This window comes from Ambystoma mexicanum, chromosome 2q, assembly GCF_040938575.1.
Source record: "Ambystoma mexicanum isolate Mex_15411 chromosome 2q, UKY_AmexF1_1, whole genome shotgun sequence".
Lineage (NCBI taxonomy): Eukaryota > Metazoa > Chordata > Amphibia > Caudata > Ambystomatidae > Ambystoma > Ambystoma mexicanum.
Genome location: NC_090924.1, coordinates 853,679,351 through 853,692,993, shown reverse-complemented (window position 1 = coordinate 853,692,993; position 13,643 = coordinate 853,679,351). Strand labels below are relative to the sequence as shown.

General features: G+C 43.6%; 1 protein-coding gene across 3 annotated transcripts in view; it reads left to right on the top strand.

Annotated features, from left to right (window-relative positions):
* Positions 1-13,643, top strand: part of JCAD (junctional cadherin 5 associated) — a 383,851-nt gene that overhangs the window by 328,647 nt on the left and 41,561 nt on the right. For all 3 annotated transcript variants that reach the window (XM_069648086.1, XM_069648088.1, XM_069648087.1), the window contains exon 4: positions 3,930-7,633. In XM_069648086.1, coding sequence (XP_069504187.1) covers positions 3,930-7,633 — 3,704 coding nt within the window. The remainder of the gene's footprint in view (positions 1-3,929; positions 7,634-13,643) is intronic.

Genomic DNA, 13,643 nt, shown 5'->3' with positions numbered 1-13,643 from the left:
CCTCACTCCACAGGGTCTGAAGCAGGCAAGCTCTTCATCCGTGTTTCGGATGCTGGCTGCCTGGGACCCCCTGCAGGTGCCATCACATGCAGAGCTATTTCTTTATGCCGTCCCCTGCCAAAGCCATGTTTCCAGGCAGCAATGCATTTCAGAAGGCTTAACGCAGCAGCTTTTTTGGGGAGGTAGAAGGGGATCATTGGCCAACCCTGGTGCTAATAGCCTTTGCACCAGTGGGGTGGAATTCCCTGGAATTCGATGCTAGAAGCCTTCTTTATCACCCCTTACTTCACCAACAGCATGTATTGTGTTTTGTGCTTTTGTATACTATACAATAGTATGACCAATGAATTATGCGATCCCATTTCCAACAAAAATGGCATCAACTCTGCCACCAGCTATGTGATTGGATGGCACACTTTTTTACTGACAAGATAAACAAAATCCACAAGGATACCGCTGCCATAACTAAACATGTGTTGCAAAAAACAATCTCTGACATAGATGTAGCTTTTTGCCATATAAAACCTTCGTGCTTGCAGCCATTAAAAACTGAAGGAGGAATTATGCAACCAACTAATCGACTCCAGGTAATGTCCAAGAGACTTGGACGTTGCCTGGAGTTGATTAGTTGGCTTCATATTTAATGCCAGTAGTGAAACAAGAAGACGGTTGAATATTGAGCACTGAATCCTGGTAGACGACGTACAAGTGCCTATACTTGTCAGGCTGCACTGAGGGGAAAATGCGTCTGAGTGGCTATGGTGATCTAAAAAAACATTTGAACACTAAAACACTGACCAGTGGGAAACTGGCTATAACTACTTACAGCAAAGTAAGAAAGCACATGGACTTTCAAGTGTGGGAAACCTTTATAAGTCCACACAGCGATGCTTGCAGCATTTGATCCTTGACACATTTGAGAGAAAGAAAACTGTACTACATGTCCCAGAATGCATGTAAGAATCATTTAAATAAACACAATTTTGTGTGAAATCTTATGTTCATCAATCTACCAAATCCCTTGTCTATCATCGCCGAGGGCGGGCTTCACGCGCACAAAGAACCGAGAGAACTGTGACGTTGTTGAATGTGATGAAACCATATCTGACTTGGACATGTGTAAGGCACTGCTATCTTATGTCAAGTTTTACTGGTGCGCACTTCATATGGCAGGCATGCCAGGTGTCACTGGTGCGCACTTAGGTTGGCAGGCATTGCTTTCTTGTACCAGTTTTCGACATAAAGAGTCTAAAGACCACATGCTCAATCCATTTTCAGGGTTTGTTATCAAAAGCACACATATAGAAACATTGCCATGTCCTCATGATCCTCAGAACTGAAGTGCTTGTTCCAGTATGAATTTACCTAAGCGCTGAAAAACTATGGAACTGCCAGAGGTGCACACAAGAAGCAGGCCGTCCAGCACAGATACCATTAGCATCCATCAAGCCAATAGATATGCGCGACTGGGCCAGGCGCGGGTTAAGCAACGCCAGAGTAAATACATGCTCAACGCTTGGACCACAGCAGCCGAAAGTTCTCCATCCTTGCACGAATACGTAATCCGCATAGTCATACCATACCTGCAGTAATATTTATTTGCCCAGTAATGTGGCGTTGTCTGCATTCATTAAACTAAAAATAAGTCAAATAAACCTAGACCAATTTCTATTATTGTAAAAGGCCAAATGTTAGTGCCCATTATGTGTCACGTTTTAAACAGTTGATAGAGTGTAGTTGATACATGCATGGCTAGATGGTTTAAATTATGTTTCTGACAATAGAGTTTGCAGATTGTGTTGTGTAAATTAAAACTTTCATGGGCTGAAAACCTGCAATCATATAGAAAGCACCATGATGTTGTTGGTTAGGTTTTCAGGGGCTACGAGCTACAAATGCAGCCTTGACGAACAGCATCAAACTGGCAAACACAACTCTCATACAGTTGAGTGTTTAAAAATCAATTGCACCTCACCAGAGCCAGGCAGCAGCCATCGCATCAACACTCGGTGGGCTCTCGTGCGGTGCTAGACAGGCTAGCACTTAGGTGAGAGAAAGCCACAGCCGAGCGCAGGTGCAGCTTCAGGCAGGGCCTACCCTAACCATCCTCAGCCTGTCCACGGTCCACCACGGCTAGACCCTAGATTCCCCAGGGGAGTGCTAGGAGTCGGACGGTCCTCTGACTTGTCCTGGGGAATTATAAGGCCTGCCGCCGCAGTGCACGCGCGCACTGTTCTTCATGAAATAGGTGATTTTTATTCTGTTAAGTAACTTAAATTAAAGGCTGCATGCAGCCTTTAAATTAAGTAACTTAACTGAATACAAATCATCAGCAACCGTCACGCCGCGATCTGTGGTGGCAGTGGGTGACCACCACAGATCGCAGCAATTTCCAATTCCTAATCTGGAGCACCGTGAGTCAAGGTCCGACTCCGACCGTGACCAGAGCCAGCCCAGGCCATTGATGCTCGGCTTGGCTCCTCTCGTGCTTGGCAAGCACTAGAGAGAGAGCCACAGCCGAACCCCAATGCAACAGGGCCTAGTAGCCAAGGAGCACGGTCCGGACCTGGAGCACTCCTGGGGGAATGTTAAGGCCAGATTGCTGTGTATGACACGTCCAACAGTTTACTTTCTGGCGGGCGGAGGGTTGTTGCGAACTTCTTCGGCTTGTTGTAGTGGGCAAATCAGCTACACGAGTCATGACTCTAGTCGAGCAAAGTTGAACACGTGTTTGACGATGATCCAAAGGTGGTGCACGCACCCTGCGCCATCACCCACCCCCACTCAAATATCATTGGCTGGCAAACAGCCAATGGCATTTCTGTATCTATGCGCCAAGAGACAGAGCAGATCATAGAATTGCGCTGTTATTATTGGCGGGGACAGCACTCAAGCGCCCCACCAGCCTCCTAGGTTAAGTTGGTTTTACGTAAAGTGCGTGGAGATACGAGCTCCAAACACTTTAATTTAAGATAATCAGTGTAAAATGGGACGCGCCCTGATAAGGCAGTCACAGCTGAGCTCACGGTAAGGTATTTTATTTATTTATTGTGGTTCTGTCACGCTGCTCGCTGCAGCGCTGCGCTGCTGCTGGCAAATGGCAATGGCAAATAACACACACATGAAGAAAGAAGTTGAACTTAAAATACTTATACCTCGGTGGGGGGGATTGTGGGAGGTGGCGCCCCACGCCCTATGAAAACGGCCACCACTGCTTTTACCTTAGCCCAGAAGATTGCTTCATTCCTCTTTCACATTGCCCCCAGATAGCTCTATGCCTCTTTTGTTAGACCCCATGCCGAACCTTTCAGCATGCCACTTTCACTTTTCCCCAGAACATTGTCCCATACCAGTTTCACATTGAACCAGAAGATTACCCTATTCTACTTTGCATTGATACATATCATAAAAGGTACAGTCTAGAAGAAAGAAAAATTACAAAAGAAAAACCATAAATAAGAAATGAATATGTCTGCTCAAAAGCAAGGTAAAGCTATTTGAATTGGGCTGGACAAGGGTTACCTGGATTCATACAATGTCGGTTAAATGAGTAATAGTGAAAGAAAAAAGAAAGCTCTAATAACTGTCTGAATGTTACTTTTTAACTTCTAATTTCTGCTTTTATTGTCTGCTGCCACTTTCCTTTTTCTATGTTGCAAAACCTACAATATGATTTTAGTAAACAATATATATTTTGCAATGCTGATCATATGTGCTTACACATATTATTTAACTTTGACTTTTACAAGACTGTTCAGAATTAAGTGTCTAACATTTTACTATACACAATAAAAAATCCTAAAAACATAGTATTACACAACCTTAAAGTAGAATTGATGAAGTTTAACACTGTAATACTTAAAGTAAAGATTTTTCATTAGAGTTTTAAAAAAAGCATTTGGTGTCTAACATTTGATTTTCTCTTGTAGTTTGTATGGCACCGTTCCACTGAGATGGTCTTCTCGGCCAAAGACGGATAAAGATATTGCCTACTGGAGAAGAAGAGGACAGGATTTTAGTGCTCTTCTTGCTTATGATGAAAAAGGAGAAACGAAAACCAAAGAAAGCACTGCCAAGGTCACTCTATCTTATGATAGATATGAGCCTGGAACTGTTCAAGAATATTTACTTGAGGTAGGGAAAGGGACCAGAAACGTGGCGAAAAACGATATTTTGGAGGAGAGATCAAAAGCACCAGAATGTAATACAGAAACAGTCACATATTCCACAAAATCCCAAAAACAGATGCCCAATAATGATGGCGGTAAAACAATATTCCAAGATAGTTGCACTATAAGATTGGATAGGAATGAATTAGGTTCAGAGTATGCAGAAAAATCTCATTCATTGCCAAGAGTGCTTTTACCTGACACTATGAGGCATGTGGACTTATCCATGGTGGCGACCGATAATTGTAGGTCTAGAGTCAAAAATGTTACGCCTTATCCCGAAAATAAAACACACTTAGATTTGAATGAGAATTCTGGAACATGGAACAACTTGCCAAAACCTAAGTATAGCAGACCTACTAAGCCACCATCTTATCAACTTCACCAGAAAACCAGAGGAACAATAGAAAAGGATGGAGTTCAAGAGGAGAAGCAGACAGATGGACACAACCAATACACCACCAACATCAGTGAGCTGAAAGACAATTTTTATATTCAGGATTCTGGTATGGAGCCACCTGTCTATGTACCCCCTCCCTCTTACAAATCGCCTTCTGACCAAAATCTTAATGATGTGCCTTATTATGGCACACATTTCAGTGGTGAACAGCACCAGCATTGGGAGGAGAGCCGCGGCATGAAACAGCAGCTTTGTGCTAATAATCGTGGGGCAGAAGGTGAGGGATGTACAGATAATCATATTCAATTTAAAAAGGAGAAGCATGGCACGCAGTTGCATGATTTCGCCTCTTCTGTTCAATATATTCCTTTTGATGATCCTCGCATAAAGCACATTAAGGTAGGTCACGACGAAGGGCTCCAGTATAATGCCAAAGAAATTAATAATACAAGTTTGAATCGATACCCACTTCTGCAGAATAAAGATATGAAAGACCGACATCATGCTGGAGCCTTTTTGGGCCCACAGAATATGATAAGTAGTGTATCTTATGGGACAGCAGATAGCAATTCCATAGATAGCAGCAAGTATGCTGATGCATCATTTAAATGCAAAGAAAGCCATCATTCGCTTGACCCAAGAATGCATGAAGTGGTTCCTCAGAATCATGATACAAAAAATAAAGTTTCTAGTCAAAAAGAACATTCCAATGGAGCTTGTGAAAACGTAGCTCAAGTAAAAAGGTTTGAGCCTGAAAATGAGATTCAGTGTAAAGTAAGTACCAGGAAAAAAAAAAATGAAACTATATTTTGTTTGGTCTCCGTACCTGTTACGGCAATGCCTTTTCCATCCGATATAGATAAGAACAACAATGATTTGACACAGAGCAAAGAGCAGATGGGTACAACTGCTGATATCAGTGCTGCTGTGCAGGAGCAAAGGTCTGTAAATTCATCGCCCACTGAATGGGAGCTGCAAGCTCATGCAACAAGAATGACCAGCAACAGTGGGCTACAAGATCAGCATAAACAAGAGGAACACAAACAAACAGATGACCTGCGGTTTATCAATCCCAGAAAGCACAGAGAACTCAGATATTCTGGTTCTTGGCCAGGTGACCATTCCAGAGACCAACAATCACAGACCATTTTTCCTCAGGAAGTGCAGAACTCCTCATGCTTCTCAGGCACAAAACTAAACAAGCACACTGATACAAGTCTTCCTCCCAATGAAATGCCATCTGTACCTTTGATATGGTCGAAAAAGCCAACTGATGTATGCATACAAAATACATCCGGTATCAAAGTTCAAGCACACCTCAAGCAATCCATTCATAGTGCATTCTCAAGAACGATGTCCTGTGACAGTAACCTATTGAAACCAAAGGCACATTTAAGGCAACAGAATGGACCCTCTTTCGTCAATACAATTGAAAAGGAGAAGAATAATGTTACCAAGGGTGAAGTGGTTAAAGGTGAGTCACTGTCGTCTTGTAACAGCAAGGAACCATTTGGACAGTTTCTCCTGAAACCTGCTAACCGCCGCCCCTGCGATGCCATTGGTGAACTTGAATTTCTTAACAAAGAGTTACAAGAAAGAGAAAGTGATCAAAATGAAAACTCTGTGGAGAATGAAGAAGGCCAACAGCAGCAACAGGTTCTTGCAGAAAGGCTTAACTATGAAATGACTGGTGAATCTAACATGTGTCAAAGCAAGCCAAAAATAGAGGTGCAGCGGGTTCCCAAACGTCAAGTAGGAAGAGTGAAGTGTAAATCTGAGAGCTGGAGCAATGACCTTGAGTCGAATAACTCACAGATAAATTTGGGCTTTGAATTATCCCAGCCTACTCTAGGCTCCAAAAAACAATTTTTCAGCTCGTTAGATGAAAATGTGGTTAGAGAAATACAAATTGGAGACTTAGAAGCAGAAAAGAAGAAAAAAAATGAATTTATTTTTTGTGAAAAGCCAGCACCACCCCATAGATTATCGAAAAGCTATTCGTTGAATGCAAAAGAAACAAAACGGCATCATCCAATTGTCAGTTTCTGGGAAACCTGTAAAGACCAGCTTTGTTTTGATGATGTGTTATTAGATTCTGACAAGAAAGCAACAGACTCACCAAAACAAAACCTGGTAGAAAATAGGACAAATATCCAGTTGTCTTCAGCAAGTAGAAATCAAGACCCGTTTGAGAAAGATTTCCGGAGTTTCACAATTGATGGCAACCTTCAAATTGATAGGAAGATGGCAGAAAAGGTTCATGAAATAGAAGAAACTTTGGAAATCCCAGAAAATGAATCATTAGAGGTGAGGGCTGTAAGGATATTGGGTATTGAAGTGGGAGTGGGTTCCTTCAGTGAGGGAGCACCACCAGACCACCATGTTGATTCTGAAGTAAATTTCCTACCCCATGAATATTCAGAGAGAGAAACCAAACAAGATCCAAGCCAGAATGCATATGTGGAGAGTTACAAAAGCAGCAGCAATGACAACTGTACTTCCAAAGGAGAGGTGAACATTTCATCAAAGAGTTTTTCCCAAGCGTTCACATTTCTAAAATTCACTGAGAGCAATGATGTCCATAGGTCAACTAAAAATGACCAGGTAGAGCTCAAACTCGAACATGAACAGGAGCATGATGGAAGTGTTTTCTGTCACTCCATTCCATTTCCTATTACTCAAAAGAAAGCTGTAACACCCAATTCAGAAATAAAATCAAGGAGCACCTCCAAAATTATTGAGACCTTACAAGAAAAGCTTGCTTCTTCCCCAAAACGGACTGGTATGGACCGTCTGGTTCGCATGACGGAAGTTCACTCTGTTTCTCGAATGAGACGTCTGAGCATAAAGCGATCAGATTCTGGGGATGAAGCTGATGACGAGAAAGAGCCACTCAAAGCCGAGGAGGAAGAGGGGAGTAAACATACATTTGTCAGCAACGAAATTCTCCACAAAGTCACCAGTCAGGGTAATGCTGTCTGTAAACGAGTCATATCCCTTGATGAGAGAGCAAATGTTACAACCAAGAGCAGAAAGAAGTTTGAGGATGAAATATTTTATTTGGGTAAGTGTAAAACAAAATTGAACACATAAAAGATCACTTAGCATGACAAACTATTTCTCCTGTATTAGTACCTATACATGTTACATCTTTACTTCAAAGGGCATTGTTCAAGACATGACACCGGTAGGAGACTCAGAAACAATATTAATTTATTGAAAGCAATTTCACAGATAAAATAACATATTAATTCCCGTGACTGAGCAAGAAACGTTATGATTCAATATTCTTTTTCAATTTGTTGATGTTTTTATATAATGCGTATTCATATTGGTGGTGGATGATTCTTCACAACAGTCCTCAAAGATACTTATGTTTAAATGATAATTTGCAGTACCGCAGGTGCAGTTGTTTGTCCTCACAGATACTAGAGGTACAGTTGGGTGGACTACTAGCCTCACATACCAAATTAGGAAGGTTTGTGAGTTGACAGTACTGTTTCTTTTAATTTTTCACGACAGAAATCACAGGATTAAGTATAATGTTGATTAAAGCATGAGTGATTACTGACAGCAGTGGTGATTGTTCTCTTCTAGTTAATAGGGCAGATGGTTTTGTGCTTAGAGTCTATCCTGCTATTTTACTTGTTAGCAACCGCGGCGGACGCCACAGACAGTCTAGATTGCTAGGAACAGGGCTGAACCCTGCAGTATTAGTACACGTTCCCAGCAGGCTGACGGCTGACAGCTGCTCACTCCCCACCCCCATTTACCCTCCATCCCCAGCTTTCCTGCTTCTTTATTTCTTTTATCCTCTCCTCCCTCATCCTCCACGTGCCTTTAGGAGTTGCTGAGCCTCCATGGAAATGGAAGAGGATCTCTGGTCAGACCCTTACTTCCATTTCCATGGCAGCCATGTTAGGTCAGTATTCCTTTGAAGCAATGACTTGTACACTCGCCACTACTTGTAGTTTCAAAGAGATACATTCCATAATCACAAGTTCCACTAGCTTCCATTGGGCTTATTAATTGGATCTCATACTCAGACATCTCCTCTAGTATTATAATATAACAAAAGAAGTCTTCAGGTCAAGACATCACTTTTAGCATAATTCATTCATTCTAAAGTTAGTGCAGAAATATCCATCCATGCATCTTTTCGCACATTGCAAACTATCTAAACAGTGGCTATGAATCTCTGGATCTTCAGAAGTACATCCAACCTTATCTCTTTCATTTTCAAATCCAAAATGTAAGTGTTATTTTGTATATCTTCATTTCGTTAACACCTTCACATTAAATGGGGCTGCTGCATAATTTTAAGCCATAAGGGCTCATTGCCATCAGGGGCGTAATGTGACAAACATGCGTAAAATCCTTGCAAAATACTTTTTTCGCATTTTTGTTATGTCACATCCCATTGTTTCAAAAATTTGTATGGCAGAGAGGAGGGTTGGAACACAACGTTTCTGCCACCTTTCTTCCTATCCGCCATACAAATTCTCCAGCATTTGCGATGGCATGGCTTTTCATGCCAGCGCAAATGCTGGAGATCCCTATGGAGCCTGCCTGCTTTCTGCAACAGCATAAAGTAGGCAGACCCCTTAAGGCTCCATTGTAGACGCTGCACCAATAAGTGTTGCAGTGCACCAGTAGTTTATTTTAATTTTTATTTGAATGAGCATTTATTGTTAGGCCCGTATACAACAATTGTGTTTCAAAGTGCCACAAAGCCAAATTGGAAGGGAACTGGGGAGAAAAAAACATAGGAAAAAACAGTAAATATACAGTCGTGGTCTTACTAGTGAAGTGCAGTGACCAGAAGCGCAAGAGATAGGAATGGTTTGGGGGTGCAAGGAATGGACAAGTGCTGGTGGGAAGCCTGGTGGGGAAGTGCCAAGGGGAGCCAATGAGGAAGCATCAGACTAAGTGCTAGTGTGGGCGACTACCAAGGGTGGGATGTAGATGTTTTAAGTGACCCGTGTACCTCTTCCCTCTGTTTACCATGTTTTGGGAAATTCTTGAACCACTCTTGATCTAAGGAAATAAGGTATCGTGGAAGATGTAGTCCAGATCTCTTCTGGTTTGGGCTGGCCATATTTCCTTAAAAGTTTTGAAGTCTTGATGTCCAGTACCACGAAACTGGAAATGTTTTTTTCCAGCAATGTGGTGGATCAGTGTCGGATCTTGGAAGGGCTGAAAAAGGGCATTTCTACCTTGCTTTAGGATTATGGGATGTGTAGGAGGTCTCTGGAGGATGCCCAGTACATCACCCACAGAAGTTGTGCCACATAGAAACGACCCTCATAGTCTTGTGACCTTAGAGTTTCTTGCCCACCACCCAAACTGGCAAGTCCAATGTTATAGTTAGCAAAACGTCTAATATGCAAATTCATTTTTTAAAATTTTGTTTCAAGCACTGCAATTCACCTTGAGGATGGTCACGCTGGATTTAGTTTTTGCCAGGACCCCCCTGGTCACTGCCTTTCTCCTGTTTCCTATCCTATAGTCCGACCATTTAGTCGTGCCATTCCTGATTCAGGCACAGGCCGCTCGGGCCTCGGTGGAAGCCAAATATCAATGCTGCCGAAATTGGTTAAAAACCTCTAATGCAGACATTGTCTCCAATATTCAGTCACAATGCCAAGTAGTAGGTTCAATAAATGTTTCCACACTAGCAAAAATGTTCGCCAGTGTGGCAGATACCTTAGCCCCACTTACCCACCGCAAACTGAGGGGTCAGCCTTGGTTTACGGATGAACTGAAGGCACTATGGGCAAAAAACTGGCAGGCTGAGCAGAAATGGCAAAGAACCTATTCAGCCAGTGCTAAGTCAACCTTTGCCCTGATTTGTAGTACTTACCATCTTGCCATTCAGATGGCCAAAAGTGCTTTTTATACTTGGAAGGATGAAAATGCTCTTAATCAACCTCGAGAACTATTCTCTGTTATCCAGTCACTTTCTCTATTCTGGATACTGTTTTGCCGGTCGGCCACTCACAAGTTTTCTGTGATGATCTAGCAGCATTTTTTATTAATAAAGTTGATCAGATTTGCCTATCCTCTTTCCCTGCTCCTGAGCAGCAGCCCTCTCTTTGTTCATCGGATCATAGCTGGTCGGTATTTCCCATTTTCTCAGTTCAGGAGGTGGAGCTTGCGATTGGTCAATTAAAATCTGCCTCACCTTTGGATACCATCCCTCTGAGAAGTTTGAAAGCCATCTCTCCCCATATTTCTATATGACTGACAGAATCGGTTAATGACTCCTGTCAAAATGGATCTATTTGATTACGGCTCAAACAAGCTGTTGTCATTCCGCTTTTGAAAAAGCCTTCGTTAGATCCCTCTTCTCCGGCGAATTTTCGGCCTATTTTTTTGCTTCCTTTTTTCATGAAATTGTTGGAATCTATTGTCTCTCCTCTGCTCACCTCTTTTCTGGAGCATTCTTCTTTTCTGAACTCGTTCCAGTCTGGGTTTCGGCCGGGTCGAGGGACAGAAAGTGTCCTGGTCTCAGTGTATGATGACCTCTTCCTGTTGGCTGATGGAGGTGGAACAGGAGCCCTTATTTTGTTCGAATTATCGGCTGCATTCAATACATTGGACCATCAGGTACTACTGGATCGTTTGGCACTGGCCATCCTTTCTGGACAGGCCTTGGCCTGGTTCGCTTCCTTCTTGGCCGACTGTAGCCAAACACTGACACTTGCTTCCTTTTTTTCAGCCGCTGCGGTCGTGTTGTGTGATGTCCCCCAAGGATCATCCTTGTCCCCGGCCCTCTTCAACATCTATATTCAGCCTCTTGTTTTGCTCATCCGCTCTTTCGACTTCAGGTGTTGCTCCTATGCTGATGATACGCAAATCATCGTCCGATTGTATTCTACCCAACCGGCCTCACATCTAAGTTTAGGAGTTGCCTGTTGGCCGTGAGTAAGTGGATGGGCAGCAACAGGCTGAAATTGAACGGGTACAAGACAGAGGTCCTTGTGGGGTGCCCCCCACACGGCCCTCAGGCGGTTGGTCCCACGTCTGCCTCGACTTGGTCTCCAGCCTTCTGGCCTATAGAACTCGGTCCATATCCCTCCCGGTTTTCGGAGGTAAAAAATCTGGGAGTAATTTTCTCTGCCTCTCTGTATGGCCAAGTTGGGGCCATTTGTAAAACAGGATTCTTCCAACTTTGAGTGCTTCGCAAGGTTCTGCCATTCCTCCCTGTCTGACTGAGGCCTTTAGTTATGGCCTCCATAGTCCTAAATCGGCTGGATTATTACAACTCTTTTTTCCTGGCTCAAGCTCTGTATCTCCTCCATCGTTTGCAGCTCCTTCAAAACTATGCTGCACGTATTTGCACTGGTACCCCATATGGTGCCCATATCTCTCCCATTCTTCGATCACTGCACTGGCTCCCGGTTCTCCAGCGGGTTCAATTTAAATCGCTGGTGATAGTGTATCAGGCTTTTTATAGTTCTGGTGTTGAATATCTCCAGGGAAAATGTTGTCCCTACATACCCTCCCGTGAACTACGGTCTAAGGGCTGCGGTCTCCTCGTGATTCCTCGCTACCAGTTTGAGCGGGTGGGGACCGCTCTTTCTCTGTGGCAGCCGCTAAATTGTGGAACTCCCTGCTGGTCTCATTAAGGGCTACAAAAAATCTTCTTGCTTTTCATCGGCTGTTAAAAACCTATGTGTTTTAAATTATCTTTTTGCTGTCAGCTAGTTCTTAAATCCTTCCGGTTTATCTTAGCGCCAAGATGCTTCGACATGCGTGCGCTCTAAAAAATTAATTAACATAACATACCATTCATACTCTGCAGGAAAGGCAACATTGTTGCATTCAACTAGGAATTCAAGGCAGTGTAAGGTACCTTAAAGTGCCCGATTACTGAAGTTATGGACTGTCTCCCCGGCATGAATGTGTGGGGGAGGATATGCTCAAGGTGAGCAGTGCTGTTACTGAATCTGCTGCTGTTGTCCATCCAGGGACAGCTGTGGGTGAGGTTGTGGATTCACTGAGAAAGGCAGCTTCATAGGAAAGCAATGATATTGGTGGAAGTCCCTGGTTCCACAGACAATATTAGTTACGTAGGACAAATCAAATTGGGTAGTGGCTCAAAACTCTGCTTTTCTCTGCCTCTTTCCCTCTTTCGCTTTCTTGCTAATTCACCCCACTGCCGCTGAGACCGGTGGCCTGGTCAGCATGAACCTCAGAGGATACCAGCCCCTTCTACCCAGTCAATACCAGCACGCCCCCCACTGCACTGCCCTTGCGGGCCCCTGCTTGAGAGAGGGGGTGCCCCCTCCCACCTTCCCTCATACCACAGCAGTCCACACAGGAAAAATACCTGCCTACCCCATTTTACCAAACAAACCATATAGTGGAAAGCCATCCTACCTCACACTCAAAACACTTACTTTCGCTATCCAGTGGATTGCAATCGCCAACTCGAAATTCCACAGGGTGAAGGGAATGAACAGACCACAACCATCTACTAGTACTATTCTGGGCCACATGCTTGAATCCAAGATGGCTGCCTGGCGTTTTAAAACCCCTTCACCTGATGCTGATCTACCCAGCCTCAAGACCAATCAGAGTTCAGGAATGGACCACCTGTCTGCCCAGTGGATATTAGATGGCAGGCACCTGGGCTGAGGACTGTGTAAGCGGTTCTGTGTCCTCACTCAGGGTGAAGTGGAGTTTGAGTATAGATTTGCCTGTGAGAGTTGTGCCAGAGGAAGAAAGAGGAGGCAACAAGATTGAAAAGGAAAAGGCTGCTGGAGGAGGGAGAAAGAGCAGGGGAGTGAAGGAAGGAGGAGCAGCATAGAGTTCTCCAGATGAAGAACAAGGACTTTTTAGGTCTCACAATGAAGGCTACTCTCCTCCCATGCTCATGGGTGGAGGCGATTTTCAATCAACTGGGGATGTAGGCTCACATATTTGCCACTCTTCCTTTCTGTTCAACAAGCACTGGTGAGACCCTTGTAACATGGCCAATTTTCCTGCCGCAAATGTCGTTTGAAAGTGCCTCTTACCAAAACATTGTGATACCTTCCAACAGCTCAGCCTTGTTAATGAGTTTATGA